Source organism: Oreochromis aureus, linkage group 5 (assembly GCF_013358895.1).
Source record: "Oreochromis aureus strain Israel breed Guangdong linkage group 5, ZZ_aureus, whole genome shotgun sequence".
NCBI classification, from domain to species: Eukaryota; Metazoa; Chordata; class Actinopteri; order Cichliformes; family Cichlidae; genus Oreochromis; species Oreochromis aureus.
The window spans coordinates 10460466-10478136 of NC_052946.1; the positions used below are offsets into that span (position 1 = coordinate 10460466).

Here is a 17671-nt window from a genome sequence, read left to right on the forward strand (position 1 = left end):
CAGTTCATGATGTGTTGCTTTTTGCAATCTTTTAGCCTGTTTCAATTTGTTAGGCAGATTCTGTTTAAGCGACTTCTTGACTCAACAGGTCTGGCTGTAATCAGGCCTGGGTGTGGCTGGTGAAACTGAACACAGCTTTCCAAAAAATGTGGCTTATCACCGTGAATTCATGATTTATGGAGAATATTACTTTTTTCACATGGTGCTAGGTAGGTTTGGGTCAATTTTACTGAGTTTTAATGAATGAAATCATTATTTAAAAACTGCATTTTGTATTTAGTGTAGTTATCCTTGTTTGATTTTTTTTAAATAATTAATTTGAAACATGCAAGTGTGAGAAATATACAAAAAACAAAACAACAACAACAACAACATCAGGAATGGGGGGAATATTTTTTCATACCACTATATTCAATTTTGTATTAAATTTGGCTGTTTCAAAATAGTTGGCTCATACCTCCAGGAGAGAAGGGGCTACCTCGGACTCTGGGTGAACCCATGACGTTGTGCGGAGGACAATTTATCCCTGGACTGGCTTGGGGAGGGCTCGTCATTCCCATCCCATACCCTGCACCTGCAGGTCCACCTCCAGGTCCATGGAACGGGGCCATCTGCTGATGCTGGTGCTGCTGCTGTTGCTGCTGATGCATACCATGATGGCCCATCTGATTCATGGACCCCATTTGGTTCATTGAGTTCATGGGGGAATTTATTGGATGTATGGAATTCATCTGATTCATATGACCCATGTTGTTCATCTGATGCATGGAATTGATTTGATGCATAGAATGATGGATGGGACTCATTTGATTCATCGGATTCATCCGGTTGCCCCCAGTGTACGGCGGCACTCCTCTTTGTGGCACGTTGCCCTGCTCAGTCATACCATAGCCCCTGTTCATGGCCATCCCACCTCCTGGGCCCATGTTCATCTGTTGGTTGGGGTTGTTCATACCCATGGTCTGAGGCCTCATGCCACCACCACGGTTCCCCCGATAACCATTATGCTCCCTACAAAAATACAAATGAAAACAGAACAATGATTAAGCTGTAGAAAGGAATGAAACAGATGATGAAATCATATTGTTCATTAGACAATTTGCACCTTTGCAGCAGGTGTGTGGAGAGGAAAGAGTGCGGTTCATTTGTGCTGGGATTCCTGCAGAGGTCACTTCTTGTTTGAGCTGTGACAGGGGTTCCATCTGAGAGTGAGAACCGGTAAAGCGGTGTCTCCGCATGGCCATTATGGAAAGCTGGAGCAAGAAAAAAGAAGAGAGAAAATAATGTCACTCCTCCAAAATAGCTGACAAAAAAATTACTACAAATATTAAAACATCCATAGGTAATAAACCAGCTGCCATACAGTCCCCTCTTCAGCAAGACCTTTAATATTATAAGGTCAGCATAGAGATCATTCACTGTTCACTATGGCCAAGGCACCCTGCATGGTCAATAGCTATACACCCCAGAAAGTTGAGCTACATAGCTCATGTCTTTTGCTAGAGTAAGATTGATATTAGTGTTGTTACCCTTTTATTTATATACAAGGAGCCTTAACCTACAAAACAAAGATTGTAATAAGATGACATGTCTAAGAGCAACCAAACAAAAGATGTTACTGCATACATATATAGTAATGTAGAATCAGAAATGCATACCATCTTGGTAGTGGCGTTTGAAGGACCACGGCTGTCCCTCACTTCGATGGATGAACATCTGCAAGCAGCGTCTAACCAGGTCTTCCCACCCTGGGCGCATGGTCGTGTGAAGAGAGTTCTGCTGTTCAATTTCAATCAGTTTACCTACAACAGAAAATCCCAAGTGAGCTAGTGGTGTTGAGGAGAAAGAAGCTTTCGGTCTAGTCCATGTTTATATAATGCAGACATTTCTAAATGACACTGCCTAACTGTTCATATTTGTGACATGGGTGGATTCATTCTGTAGCACCACCTACATCATTTATAATATTCATTAAATTTACAATAATTTTGTTATGCACAGCTGCTGTGCTTAACAAAACACGACCACTGCATTGTGTACCCCACGTACAGCTAAACAGCCAGTGACAATGAACTCATTGCATTGTCCATGTAAACTCATTACACATTTGGATATGGTCAAAACAACTTGCTGAATTTCAAACCAAGCATCAGAATGGAGAAGAAAGGTCGATTGAGTAACTCTGAATGTAACATGGTTGTGGGTGCCAGATGGCCTGGTCTGAGTAATTTAGAAACTGATGTTTTACTGGGATTTTCCCACACAACTATCTCTAGGGTTTACAGAGAATGGCCTGAAATAGTCTGTCATTTTATGACCACAGCGTACCCGTATTCTGATGGCTGCTTCCAGCATGTGCCATGTCACAAAGTTCAAATCATGTCAAACTGGTTTCTTGAACATGACAAGAAGGTCACTGTACTCATATGACCTTCACAGTCCCCAGATCTCAGCCCAACAGAGCATCTTTGGCATGTGGTGAAACTGGAGAGTCACATCATGGATGTGCAGCTGACAAATCTGCAGCAACTGTTTGTTGCTATCAAATCCATGGATGTTTCTAGCACCATAAAGCTTGAACTGACCAATTCTTCATGTGCCTTATATTGCCAGAAATCATGGAAGAATAGTGCATGACACGGAAAAAAAAAACTTTTGTAGTTCCTGTTTGCTGTAGAGCTGTAGAAACCAAAAAACATTAAAAAGATCTCATCAGATCACAATCACTTTGATGTCAACTAACTGAAGCAGTAGAGTGTGTGTCTGTTTTACAGCTGTGACAGTCTCCTGTTGACTAAATCTGTCCACAGACAGACATATTCAGAGATTGTGGTAATTCCTGCTGCAGTCTGGGTCTCCACGGCCAAATTTAGCCAAAATTACACTCGCACAGAGACAGGCTCACTATGTGAAAAACAATAACAACTATGTTTTATTTTTAGCTACACACAAGCTTTGTGAGTATACTCTGCATGACTGCAATGCTATTGCACAAACAAGAGCTGCAAAAGTGTTCGAGCGGCCTTTGTGCTAGGTCTTGCTCCAGTATGTGTTCCACGATGACACACAGACAAACACAAAGAAACTCACAGTATGAAAAATAATATAAGCCTTCCCGCTATAGCTGGTTAAAAAGCCTTTTTCTCCCAAATGTACTTAATTTTTATTTTATTTTATTTTTTTTAATTCTCAGGTGTCTCCATTACACGTCATACAGCAAACACTTACCAGATAGTTCATGACGAGTGCTAAACCTCTCTGTCCTCTCTACTGCAGTGATGCGTCGTGCCACACATATCATACATGACTGCAAATCTGAGGAAAGAGACAGCGCCATGTTAAATCCTCATGTAACTACAGTGGAGGCAGAACTGGACGGTTACTATTTTGTTTATGGATACAGAACCGTTTGGAATATTTAAGAGGAAGCCAAATAAGGCAAAAGGTAATGAAAGTACATCTGTTTTTAAACCACAAATTTTAAACATAAATGTATGGTACGAATGAGTATTTGGGCTACATTAAGAAGAAAAAAAAAAAAAAGATTATTTTGAGAATAAAGTCGAGATTCTGAGAAAAAACTCGAAATGTGGAGATTACAGCTGTTGTTCCAAGAAACTGCCACGACTGCTATACCCTCTACAAAACGCCTTGTTTAGATGAGATGATGAAAATAAGCAAATAATAATAATGATAAGCAAATAAACACAATGTGGTGATAAACATAAGGATGTTAAAGATGGTGCAGAAAGCTGAATGTGGTCAGAAGGGAAAAAGAAAAACCCACACAAACTTCACATGTCTGGCAGTAGACAGATGGAAAGATACCGATGGTTACACCCTTGTGCAATAAAGAGGATGTATGTCACAAGACACAATAAGACAGCTGATCAAATAGTTTCACTAACTCATCTACACAATGCAATTTGTAGAGAGTATAGGAGCCGTGGCAATTGTTTGGCTTGAAACAACAACTGTAATCTTCAAATTTTGACTTTTTACCAAAATATTAATTTGAGTGTAATCTCAAAATTTTGACTTTAGTCTAAAAATGGACACTTATTATTATTTATTTTCTTAATGTGGCTCTAATACTAGAAAAACAAAACAAGCTTATAAACAATGACTTGCCATCTCCCTCCTCCATCATGGCCCGGGGCTGAGTGAGAGCAAAACATTGCATAGTCTCATAGCGTTGGCCTCCCGCTCTTTCTTCTGGCAGTCCATGAGTCTGACCGTGAACATAGTTGACCAGCATGCGACAGTTGAACGTGTGGCTCTTCTGACGAGGTGCCTCTCCACCCCACGATGCTCCATTGGGTGCTGTGATGCAAAAAAAAGATGCAGATAACTCTTTAACCACATGTGCAAGTGATCCATCATTTATGTGTGTGTTATTATTTTTTTATGTATCTTAAATGTGTTTGCACAAACATAATAAAAACACTCGTGTCTCACCATTAGACTTGGGGAGATTCTTGTGAAACTCCTCTCGGTCCTCGTCATGGATGATATTGTACACGCTGGTGTTGATCAGCTCCTCCTGCTTGTACTGCAGGTACTGGGTCACATTGTCCGATACAAATACAATGCTGCCCTCCCGGTTAACTACAAAGAGAAAGCCGTCCAAGGCCTAAAAGAGCAAGGGCAGAAGAAAGGAGAGCCAAATGGAGTGAAGGCCCGTCAATGCAAATAACATTAGTTTTTTTAAATTATTACTGCTTTGTCCGTCTAAAAAGAAACCAGCTGAGACATTTTTATCAACTACATGTCAACAAAGCACAGATCCAACATATGGAGGGGGAGCTAATTGGTGTTACTCTTTTGCCCCCGAGTGATCGTCCCCAAACTGACCTGTAGGAGCAGTGGCCCCAGATGGTCCTTGTCAATGACCCCTTGACCAGTGGAGGAAACATCCGCCTTCTGAACATCGTCATCACTGCAAGAACTCTTTCCTGAAAACAAATGAGGCACACTGCACTGTTGGTAACGATAATAATTTTGCAGTTCTGTTGAAAATAACTTCCACTGTGTAAATCAACAAGATTAGTTTGAATTCTTGGGACAACTTGGTGCATGACCTGTGTATTTTCCCCATGTAGTACAACAACTTTTTCTTTTCTTTTTTTTGTACATCATACTAAGTGATAATCTAAAATTACAAAAAAACAAACAACCTAAAAACATATCAGTCTCTGTATAATTACTCACAGTATATTAAATATGTTTTCTGGCCACCAGAGGGCAGCACAAGTCATGACTGCATGGTTGGCATGCCTTTCTATTTTTAAAATCAGCATGTGTCTGAGGCTTTGTTAGATACCACTCTATATAGCTGGGTCACTTGGAACACAAGCAAGATGTGAAACTGTATGCCACTGGATTTAACGCTATTTCAAACTTTCAGTAGCTGTACAAGAAGAGATGAGACAGCAGTTGCTGACCTAAATGAAAAACAAAACATAACAAAACAAGGAAACTGACCCTAAAGATGAAGACGTGTAAACAAGGGTTGGGGTGGGGAAAGGTGTGTTAAATAGACAACAGTCAGAAAAGAGAAGAAAAACGGAGAGGCCCCTCCATCATTCTTATCCTGTAACTATGGTAACCTGGCTGCACAACGCCAGGACCCACAGTAGCCAGCTGTGACCCTCTGGGTACATTCCAATATGATTGCTCGCTTTCTTCTTTACCCACTTATCCTAACAGATGTAATCTCAACCAGGCTAAAAACATTTGGAGGAAGTTATTCACTTCTGTGTATTTAATTGTGTAAAATCTGCAAAAATGATTAAAAAAATAGCTTTGAGATAGGAGTGCCTTTCTATAAGGGCTGATTTCTGAGTCTCTAGTACCATTAGTCTCCCAGAGAGAAACAGGGTTTGGCACTAACAGATACACACTGTCACTTACAGCCTTGAGCCATGACCACCAAGGATTGGTCTCAATTACTGGTGTTCATTTACCCCCAGCGATACAAACAGCCAAACTGGCTGTCAGTCTGAGGTGGCCTGGCCATGAACCAAACACACTACTTTATCACTGGCATCATCTGTCCTGCAGCAGCGTACTTGACAATCCTTACTTTCTCCACGGTTTACTTTCCATACACAAATTTAAAAATAAAATGATCCTCTTTTGTTTTAATAGGTGTACGCTCATGACTGAGGGGTGTACGGATGTAATCTGAACACGGAGGTGGTACCTTGCTCCTTGATTTGTCTGATCTGCCTCACTGTCTCCTTGAGGATGGCACATTTGTCAGGCTTGACGTTGAAGCTGTCAATGTTGGAGAGGTTGGCAGAGATGAGCTCAGCCAGCTCCTCGATGTACTTGCTTTCCTGTTCCCTCCGACGCTTGTCACACCTGCTGAGGCACCAAAGGGATTAGATATGTTGCCATGACAACCTCACCTCCCCATGCCCCATCCGTATGCAGGCCATACGGCCATACAGGGCTCAGATGCTTCCGATATTCAGTTAGCAGCAACATATGCTTGAACCAGGGACGTGGCCAGGAGGAAGACAGCGACATATCTCACACACACACACACACACACACACACACACACACACACACACACACTCTCACACACACACACACACACACACACACGTACGTGTCATGCTGGCATTTCCAATAAAAACAGCGACGGACAAAGTGGACTGATGCATTAAATACACTTAGCACAAGTTAGAGCACTTACCCTAAGCCTGGAGTGTCACAGGTGGACAGTTTACGCTTACGGTCGGAGCACAGGGGCTCCAACGAGTTGTCTCCGACGCCACTCATCTTCAACACACATCAGCACCTGAAAGCGCAAATCAGTGCATCACGTATATACATAATGTGGCATGATCAGACAGAATGAACTGAGAGTGGTGTGTGGTGTGTGTTTAAAATGTTTTTTTTTTTTTTTTTTTCCCCCAAAGTCCACTCAGAAATGAATGCAGATGAAGAGACTTCTGGAGGAACAGAAGAATTTAGATTCCTATAGATTTATAAGGGCAGACTGTCCAGTTATCTGAGCAGCCTTGGTTTCTGCGCTGTGTTTGATGGGAGTGAAATCTCATCTGTTCCACTGCAAGGAGCAACTGATGATGATGTAGTGATTTGGAGCCTCAGGGGAGATGGGTCATCCCGCGTTCAGCCAGCCTACCCGCTAGAATGATACCCTTCTGCTAGCAGCGGCAACACAAGTATACTATACAAACCATTTCCAGTGCACTTGCATGCTCAGGCATGTCGGGGCACAGTGTTTAAGAGTGCTAGAAGCTACTGTCCCAGAAAGGCGCATATTCACCAGCTCGTCTATTTGTTTAACTGCCTGGGGCTGCACAAGCAAAAAAAAAAAAAAAAAAAAAAAGAGAGAGAGAAAAATATTACACACTGTTCAGGCTTGTGGAGCCCTGAAACAATCCAGGCGAGGCTCTACAACGTATTCAAATGACTAAAAACTGCATTCTCTTTACTGTGCATGGTCCATGCTAAGCTATATCCGTTCTTTCTTCCAATAGATTTTAAGTTCAGTTCAGCCCCCCCCCGCCCCGTATCATCCTAAGACAACACCTCCCTTGTATTTTTCCCTTTCTGTAGCTGTGCCGAGCTGGGGATCGTGTCCTTGTTTTCTTGCTCTGGCACTAGCCTCTGTCTGACCTCTCAGAGTTCACGAGAGGAAACCCCTGTAGCCAACATCTAAGGTCACTGATCCTTCCTATTCCCACCCAAAAACTTCTGAGCTGCACTACCAGACTGTTCGACTACAACCCTATCCTGGACTTTGTGTCTGCTTCTGTGCACACGTGTACACACACACACACACACGCACACACACACACAGGAACTCATTCCAAAGAAGAAAAGTGTAAAACGGATGGGAGTCATTATGCAACTCCTGCTCCACAACTGCAGGCTAGGACATGCAGCCCAGTCACCCACCACCACTATTACTACTAGAAGAGCACCAGGTCTCAGACACGCACTTTGTGCAGTAAATCTGCATCGCATGCTTCTTGTCCATCTACCTTTCAGCACCCCTCTCTAAATCTGCCTGTCGTGCTCCGGCTGTGACTCTTGCTCCCCTCCCTCCTCTCTTTCTTCCTTCCTTTCTGATTTCTGTCCTAAGGCTCACCTCTGCAGCAGCGTAGAAAGATGACATCAGCCCTCAGTCAGCCTCACATCCTGACCGGACAAACAGCAGAGCTGCAGGCTGCTGGAAGTCTTTTGGGGGACAGGGTATGAATACCAGGACTGTACTACAGGGAAACCTTACTGGAAACCAGAGTAAACGTAAGCACGTTCCAACATGGTAATGCAAAAAAAGGAAAAAAGAAAAAAAAGAAAAAAAAAGAAAAGTAATATGGTCTTAAACAAGACAAGAATGATCTCATTTGATTTTGACAACTGTAACTCAAATTTACTGTTGTTTTAAGTTTGTGTGTTTTTCACATTTAAACCAGCTAAACGTTTAACATGACTGAAAACCAAAAACAGACACAAGTTGAGTAGATGGCAGCAGAGCAGTAAAAGAGAAACTTTTAGCAGCAGCCCACCAAAACCACAGATGTCTCTCAACAGGCCTGGCAGTGTGCCACTGACCTGAATCAGCTTCAACTAACAGTGTGAAAGTTGCTCAGGAACAAGAAGAGATGTTGCACCTACCATCAGGTACATGGGCACAGTAAATAATAAAAACATTTTATAGATCAAAGTAAAATGGTCCTTATTGTTATTTGACGGAGTGAATGTACAAGTGAGTGTATTTCTGTGTTTTGCTTGGACATTTTTTGGACATTTACTGCATGCTCACCTTAGCCAGTACAAGCCCCAGTCAAAATCCATTCAGGGTCTAGTGTCACTTTAATGTCTCAACATCTCCTGGAAACAGAAAGAGAAAGGTCATGAACTACAGCGCTCTATAAATGTCTGGAAGTCTCAACATGACTAGTATTTTTGTGCACATTAAAACATGTGCTGTATACATGTTTTTCGTTCACAGAATTTCATGGGAAAGACTCAATTCTAAAAATGCACAGGAAGTCACAGCAGTTTGCATCCTGTTTGCCCCCTCCCCCTGTTCCACTGCGTCATCACTTCCCTTTCCAGGAAACGTGGCCACTTATCCACCATATTTACATATTCTGTTTGTCAGTTCCCTGTCGTCCTGGTTTTTACTCACACTTTGTCTGATTGTTGTCTGGCATCAGAGGGTTTCCAAAACTAATCTAATTGAGCATTAGGAGAAAACACAGCGTGGAAATCCTCCTTCTATATCTGACAAAGGTCAGAAAATTCCAGCAGCATTTACTAAAATGCTTAAAGACCTTTACCATCTATGGCAGCCAGTAAAGTTCTCTCCGTCAGTGTGATGGTTTTTTTAGTTTTCTTATTAAGGAAACTCTACACAGAAATGAATCTCGTGATCTTTCTAGTCACTAACTTGTGTATATAGGTTTTCCCATAGAGCAACTACAATATCAGATTTAGATATGTTAACTTTTTATTTTCTTTTTTTGCTAACCAAGTATCCTTCTGGTCACAAGGGATCTGTCAGATTCCCAATCCTAATATTTAGAGTGCCTTGTGTTCAGCAAGTGTACAAGCTCCTGCCTAAATCACTGCATCATCCTCTGTCAAAGAAAAGCCTGTGAGATAGTATTTTTCCCATGCTGAAATCTAAGAATAGCCACACAGAGTAAACACAAATTCTTCCTGTGATAAAGTTTGATATAAAAAAAATTCTAAGGTCAAAATATAAATAAATCCATTTTATTAGTTACCGTGTTCAACTGCTCATTTATACAAAGTTATACTGAGCCAATCACTTGTAGTAAATGTGTGCATGTAGGCATGGGCAAGAAGAACTGCTGAAGTTCAAATTCAGCATGATGGCGAAGAATGGTTATTTAACAGATTTTGAACGTGGCGTTGTTGTTGCTGCTGCCAGATGGGTTGGTCTGAATATTTCAGAAACTCCTAATATACTGGGATATTTTTTTCCTTTCACAACCATCTCTAAAGTTTACAGAGAAAATCTGAAAACAAACACTATGAGTGGCAGAGAAAATGCCTTGTTGACACCAGAGGTAAGAGGGGAATAGTCAGACTGCAAGAAGGCACGGTAACAAAGGTAACCACTTCTTGTAATCAAGGTAATCAGAAGAGCATCTCTGAACACACAAAACACTGAACCTTGAAGCAGATGGACTACAGTAAAAGAAGAGCACATCGGGTGACACTCTTAGCAGCTAAGGACAGGAAATTGGTTCAACAGCTCAGGTTGGTAGTGATGTAATGATGCAGGCATATTTTCTTAGCACACTTATTACCAACTGAGCATTGTTTAAATGCCACAGCCTAGATTAGTATTGTTGCCAACCATGAGGATTGGTCCATAAACACGGACGAGCACCGTGTTGAAAAGTGAAAAATTAACTCAGTTAAAAAGTCAAAAGGTTCATGTAATAGCAAGGTGCACCTAATGAAATGGCAGGTGAGAGTATATTAAAACACACATTTCCTAAAACATTAAACATGCTAATAAAAATGTATCATTACACAGTTGTCCAACTCATAATCATCACTGCCACACACAGGAAGTGTGTGAACTGTGACTCTGAGTCCAGAGTGTGTGCCTATGCGATACTCCAACACAGGACACTGATCACATTAGTCCCAAAAACAGAGCTGCAACTGATCTAATGCTGCAGCTCAATAATTCAAACACAGACAAAGAGATAAAACCAGCCCTCTTTTCTCTGTCTGTCAACTGTCCAAATACAGGTTAATTATTATGAGGAACCTGTTTACACACAACCAACAGAACAACAATGTAGAGACATAATGAACCCGTTTAGTTTTAACACTGCACACGTCATCACACACACAAGTCTTTGCTAAGCATTAATCCCTTTGTTTCTGCTCCTGGTTCATTGACGGTACAATTATGGACCTCATCCTTAGGGAGGACGAGTAACAAAAGTAATAGAAAAAGGTAAAAAAAGCACTGAGATTGAGTGCACAAAGTCTCAAGTTAATGCCAAAATTACACCAAAGTGGCACAAAACAGCAAGTTACGCAAGTCTCATACTGGAACCAGTATGTAAGTAAGGTTGCAGATTGCCATTTTCTTCCAGGGTGTTTTTGGAGAAGCAACCAGAGTGAGTTGCGAGATGACTGGTGCAAGACTGAATCAACAAGTGGGATGCAAGAGTTTGGGCCAACAAATTCTACTTCCTAAAGTAAAACTAGCAGAATGACTCCACTATGAACCTAACTATACCATTTCTACTTGAGGAACATCCAACTTTTTCTGTGGAGACTTGCATGTAGATGACTCCACCACAAATAGATTAGGTAAACATGATACAGATGACAGATCAATGTCCAAATCAATGACAGGTACCAGCTCCCTGAGCAGAATTTTGCATCCTCACATCTTCTAAACTACACAGCACCATTGCAAAAACTCCCTGTTATGTGCTATAAAACAATTATTCGAACATCCTCTGTGTCATATTTTACCTGGCAAAAACTGTGGTACTGAGGTAAATAACCACGACAAGAAGTCAGAATTGCTCCTGACTTTTGTCTGCTGGTCTTACAAACAATTCTCAGTTAAGTAACATTAGCAACCTCATTTACTAGAGTTATTGAAAAGTTACACAACTGTGCAGTCTAGCTAATGTTAAGTTCCCGATAGACTCACCTCTTAAGTGTTTTGTTGATAGTGAATGGATTTTCTCACTTAGTTGTCTTTCATAAATCTGAAAGGGTATTGTGGTCCTAGAATGTTGACGTTTCTCTTCAGATTTAATGTTTAAATGAACTTTCTATGCAAATGCAGACATACTGCTTCACTGGTTGGTGGCTATGTACAAGAGAGCCAATAAAACTTCTATAAGAACATGCTTATCATTTTACAGACTTAATGCCATTGACATTGTTTAGGTACACTTGGTGAATAACTTTACATTTTCAGGATTCTGCACATCACTTCAGTTACATCCATGATTTTGATTTACTGGCATTTGGCTCAAGGCCAGAGCTGCAGCAGCGTCAGTCAGTCAGGACCAGAATAGTGAGAAGGACATTCCTGCTAAGCCTAAAATAAAGCCTGAAATCTGAGCTCCCCTAGACAAAGAGCGGCAGGCCCAACAATAACCACAGACCCACCCTAAACAAAGATCACACATACTGGGGTACACATGCACAAAATTAAAGACCCCTGAAAAATGGATCTAAGTGTTTCTAAGTGTAGCAGGAAGTATTTGTCTAAAAAAAGAACACTGTAGTCAGTACATTTTAAAGCATGATAGATCTGGGCTACAAGAACCATTTAGCCTCATTACTTCATTACACTCAAATATCCACCCACACACACACACACACACACACACACACACACACACACACACACACACACACACACACACACACAAGTGGTAAAGTAATAAAGTAACAAAAGGTGTCCACTAGAGTCTGGGGAATCAAGTGCAAAAAGGAAACAAAAGGACACAATGACTTCCTGTTATTCCTTCAAGGAATTTCTCCACCTCCTGTTGGGCATAAAAGCACCTATATACTGGGTTAAGTGCAAGTAGACCTTCCACCAACACAAACTCCCACAGTTTCATTAATCCTGAAGCCTTATGTTGAATTTTAAAATAAACCACAACAAAATATACAAATTATATTCCAACTCATAAAATTACACAGAAACAATCTTAGAAGTAGCCTGAATGTTTAAAGATATATTTTTATTTAATAGTCCTTGTGAGTTAGATAGATTGTTGTAAGGAGTGCAGAAGGTAAGCTCTCTGATGAAAATAAAAGTCATGGTTATGTTTCACATGCTCGTCCCCACCCACACGAAGTGCATTGTCGAAACAGCCCTGGGACTATTTATACTGATAGTTGCAAGGTGCTCAGTTTCCTGTGGTCTACTCCTAAAAATAAATGAATGAATAGACAAATTTTATAAAAAGAAAAAAAAAATAGAGTTAAGATGGAAAAAGAAGACAGCAAACTAAGTAATCACTGATTTTTTTTCTTTTTGAACTGTTGCTGCAATCTCCCTCTGTACAGTCTGGGAATGTCTATGCCCCTGAGTTGATATATCATAGCAAAGGATGCAGAAAGCAACCCAGTCACTCAGCGGTGTCCCCAGCAAGCACACTAGACTGCAGGTGCAGGACACGTGAATAAGACACCAATGTGCAGTATGTGCTAACAGTGGTGATATCATTTCTTGATACTTCCTACCAGTTGTAAGGACAACAACACAGAGTTGGTGCATATAAAATTAACTCTGGCATCCACCAAAGAGGTTTAGACTTCACACCAAAGACAAATTACCAAGACCTTTTTGTTCCTTTCTTTTTGTTTTTTTAAAAAAAAAAAGTCAATTAAATGACGCCAATCATAAGGTACATTTTGCCTAGAAAATGTTAGGCCATTTTTGTGTGCTGGTCTTGCAAATATGATCAGATATTAATAAGAGGAAAATGTACAGTCTTCTGTTAAGTAAGGTATCACTGCCTGCGTGAACTTTATGTAGACCAATCATGGTTACGTGTGTATTCATAACTAAAAGCCTGTTCTGAGTCAACAAAAACACTGCCAAGAGCGAGCACAAATTGCCTGTGAAAGGGGGAGCTACCTTCAGTGTCGTTTGGTGTGTAAATTGACGAGAAATTATCTTCTTATTCACCTCATAGTACCATTTGTAACTGAATAAATCTAAATAATTCACCATCTTATTATGATGGATTAATTATTCCATATTATAATAAATTACAATTAAGAGAAACATTATGAAGTAGTACATCCTTTTGCTTTGAAAACAGAACTGTAGGCAATGAGGTGCCACAACCCAACTCTAATAAAATGACAAGGGAGTTCAAATAATTCCTAGATATTCATTGTTACCTACAGTATTAGCGGCTTGGAGTAGAGCTGACAAAAGTTGCTGTCAAACATATAATTCAACCCTAGCTGTTACCCTATGGAGGTAACATGTGGGAAGAAAAATGTCAAATGCAGTCAGAGCAGACGTCAAATGGATTTTAATCTGCCAACCACTTAGTATAAAGTTCATGTGAAATTCAGTTTCATCAACATGAGAATAGCGCAGGCAACAGACTGATAAATTTGCAGCAAGCAAGCGGCCATCCTGTGTCCTTCTACCTGCACGAACTACCCAAGAGTATAATGGAACCAATGGAACCAAACAGCAAATGCCTTATGGGTTTAAAAGAAACAGAAGGGGAAAAAAAAAAAAAAAACCCCAAACAACAAACTATTAACAGAGCAGTTTTACACTGCAATGGAAGAAAAATAAGACAAGGACAACAGATTACATGTTTGGGCTACACATTCTGAAGTTTCAATGTTAGCATGTCATCGTCGCCATGTTGGTTTTTTGGATCACAAGCTACCTTAAAGGAATGAAAGGTTGACGTGCAGATTTATCAGCAAAGACTAACAAGCTTGGTTAACTTGCTGCTTTCATAAACTGTGCGGGTTTAACACCTGTACAGGAGTTAAAAACTGAAGCAAACATTTCGACAGTCTGCACCACACAGGAAGGCATAATATTAAACAGCTGGGGGGAAAAACAAAAAAAACAAAAAACAAAAAAAAAACAAAAAAAATCACATCAGGTCTAGCAGACCCCAATATGCTCCAGTTTCCATTATTGAGACACTTGCACTTGCTTGGCCTTCTTGACCCCTAGCTCAATTATACAGATTGATGAGTTGTTAAAAATAAAAATAAATAAATAAAAATTCATCCCACACAGAATAGTTATAAAGGAGGGAAATGACCCCAGAATCTAAAGCCTTTTGTTGTATTAGGCTGTAAATATTCTTTTTAATGTTGCAAATTTGGGCAGTTTTACATGGGAATCTATGAGGACTAAATCCCTCTTGGATTCACAGACAGTATAATATATGCCTCTTGATTAGGAAAGAAAATTAAACCTTTTATTTCTGTATTGTCTATGATGCTTTTTACCCGACTAAGCATCAAGAAGTATGAGTGAACCACAGCCGACATTGCAGCTCTTGCTTTATCTAATTACAAACTAAATTTCACTTTGTTTAGTAGCTATCTCTCATGTTGACATTTTAGGGATTTCCCTCTTAATTGTAACAGAAGATGACATCCAGAAATATTTTTCAGAGTTGAATGCACTTATTTTCCTTATTAGCCATTTCCCTGCCAACATTTTCATTCCAGTATTACACATGATTTCAATGAAACCTGAGCTAATGGGGCTTAACTGGAGCCAAAGGTTTTGATGGCAAAGAGGAGAGTGCTGCCATGCAATGAGATTTCAGAAAGGGGATGAGAAGGACATATGTGAAGCATATGTGAAGTGAGGATTTATTAAAAAACAAAAAAGCAAAGCTGTAAATTGCTAAGAGAAAAGGGGGAAAAAAGAAAAAAAAACCAAACGCAGATGAAAACAAAGCAAAAAAAACAAACAAAAAAAAGACTGAAAAGACAAAGCTGGGTCCTTAATCTGTTGTGTGGTTGGCTGGGGAGTGTCCAGAGGTGTGATTCAACACTGCCAATAATTTAACAAAACACATTTCTGCTTAAATTAAAAAAAAAAAAAAGAAGACAAAGAAATAAGCCTTTGTCTTTAAGGTAAAAAATGTCACAAATGCCAAATTTGATTTTATTGACCAACAAAGAAATAAAATGTGTGAAAAAAGTCAAGTGTCAAACACATTTTGCACTTATGATGGATATTGTAAAACCCATTCTAAACATCTGCACTCTCTTTTCAATAAAGAAATACAAGATGTCCATAGACGAATGTGGTGAGTAAGACTTGGGTAGCTCATAGCAGAGGGAAAACTGTGTTCATAGGATTGCTTATTTCTCTAGAAGAAAAAAAGAAAAAGAAAAAAGAAAACAACCCCCACCCTTTTCCAATGCACACAACACACATGAGAGCTTGGACAGGCTGTGTGTGCATCTCCCCATTTTTTCCCACACAAACTGCAACGTGGAGAAAAACCAGGGAAAATAAATGAAGGTGAAAACAAAGAGATGGCAGATTCCACTGTGTGTGTGCGTCACACTTGCATCTCCTGCAACTATCCATCATCAACAGGAACAAAGAAAAGAAAGGAAGAGGATAGGACATGCGCCGGCATAGATTCAAGCAACTAACTTGTCACATTGCACAACTGTTAATTCTACGTTCCCAATAACCCCTTCATTTTCAATAGGCTTGATGTGCTGGTGCAAAAATAAGCTCAGCATCGTCCAGAGGAGACCACAGACCAAACAGAATGCAGTCAGCTGTGATCACACAAGGCTAATATTATGGAAATGAGTTCATTAATCAATAGCTAAACAGCCTTTTATCTGGGGAGCCAGAACACCAGCGCCTGATCAACCTCCATGCTGCCCACCCTGATAACACACATATCCACTTGCAAATGATGCAATGAGCGGGCAAATCTCCTGTAGTAGTTAAATCAGTGTGACGATATCTTAACCACTGTAATTATTGTTTGTGATATTTGTAAGTGAGGCGATGTCAACAGAAAACACCGAGTTTGATTCGACAGTTTTGATTTTCGCTTTGCTGTTGAGACAGAGAGGGTCTTTCTGTTTTTAACGTTTCAACTGTCTCTCTCTCAGTTTTCTCTTTTTCCTTTCTCCCTCTTTCTTGCTCTTGTGCCTTTCCCTCCTCCCTATCTGCTCCCTCCCTGCCCCCTCCTCTTTCCTCCTCTTCTCCCCACCGTCACTGTTGGATTGGTGGAGTAAACACAGGAAGAGAGCGGGCTCTGTTCCACCACGCCAGAGCTGAGCCTGGGCGTTCCTGCAGCGCTCCTGCGCCGGGGTCAAAAGTTTACTGTGGTTTTCATTTCACCTTTCCGCAGCCAATCAGAGCACCACACTGCAGTCTCTGAACTCTGACCCCTGCAAAGAATTCCAGTCAAAAGATGGTCTGACGCCAGTTTCACAACTTTGAACCCTCCTCTATCCTAGTATTCCTCTTACTACTTCTTTCTTTTAAATGGTCAGCTTCATGTGGTGATGGAGCCTAGGTAAAAAAGGATTTTACTAACAGGAGTAACAGCAGAGGGAACTATCAATACGTGCCTTGTTTGATCTCCCAGGGTGATGCTGACCTTGGTTAAGAATACTTGAGGATTTTACAGCCCGTCAGTAAAGTTTCTTTTAGTTTGCTTTTCACTCAGCGCCAACAAAAAAAAAAAAAAAAATTAAAACAGAAGAGATAACAGACTTTATCATCTCAAGCTATATAACATGCCCTGTTTTATAGTTTTTAATTCATTGTGTTATTTCATGCTTTAGACAAAATAACTGATAAGGACAGCAACGACCAATTGTTTAAAGGGTGACAGAGACAAAAAGAAACATGGCTCTCTGCTGGGATTCAGCACAACACCTGGGAGTGTGTTTAGGAGTCAAGTCAAAGCTGCTCAGTCCAAGTGGACAGAGACACGCGTACACACACATACACACAGCCAGCCATAATCCAACTGTGGGTTTGTTTTTGTCTTGGTGACACTGCACTCTGTCCCATCTGCTGAGTGATTAAGCCTGCACTGCTAATCACGTCCTTCGCTCTTCAAGGGGGCAAGCAAAGGACAACACAGGCTGACTGAGCGGACACACA

The 17671-nt window shown here is 40.5% G+C and overlaps 1 protein-coding gene across 3 annotated transcripts in view; it reads right to left on the reverse strand.

Moving 5' to 3' along the window:
• Window positions 1–17671, reverse strand: part of ncoa3 (nuclear receptor coactivator 3) — a 32016-nt gene that overhangs the window by 6082 nt on the left and 8263 nt on the right. For 2 of the 3 annotated variants that reach the window (XM_039612404.1, XM_031733055.2), the window contains exons 2-11: window positions 8810–8877; window positions 6707–6811; window positions 6206–6366; window positions 4855–4955; window positions 4459–4633; window positions 4132–4323; window positions 3229–3315; window positions 1659–1802; window positions 1106–1253; window positions 458–1011 (exon numbers count right to left, since the gene is read on the reverse strand). In XM_039612404.1, coding sequence (XP_039468338.1) covers window positions 458–1011; window positions 1106–1253; window positions 1659–1802; window positions 3229–3315; window positions 4132–4323; window positions 4459–4633; window positions 4855–4955; window positions 6206–6366; window positions 6707–6792 — 1648 coding nt within the window. In that variant the 5' untranslated portion in view covers window positions 6793–6811; window positions 8810–8877. Of the gene's footprint in view, window positions 1–457; window positions 1012–1105; window positions 1254–1658; window positions 1803–3228; window positions 3316–4131; window positions 4324–4458; window positions 4634–4854; window positions 4956–6205; window positions 6367–6706; window positions 6812–8131; window positions 8205–8809; window positions 8878–17671 lie in introns of those variants that run through there. The other variant, XM_039612403.1, reaches the window with a different exon arrangement.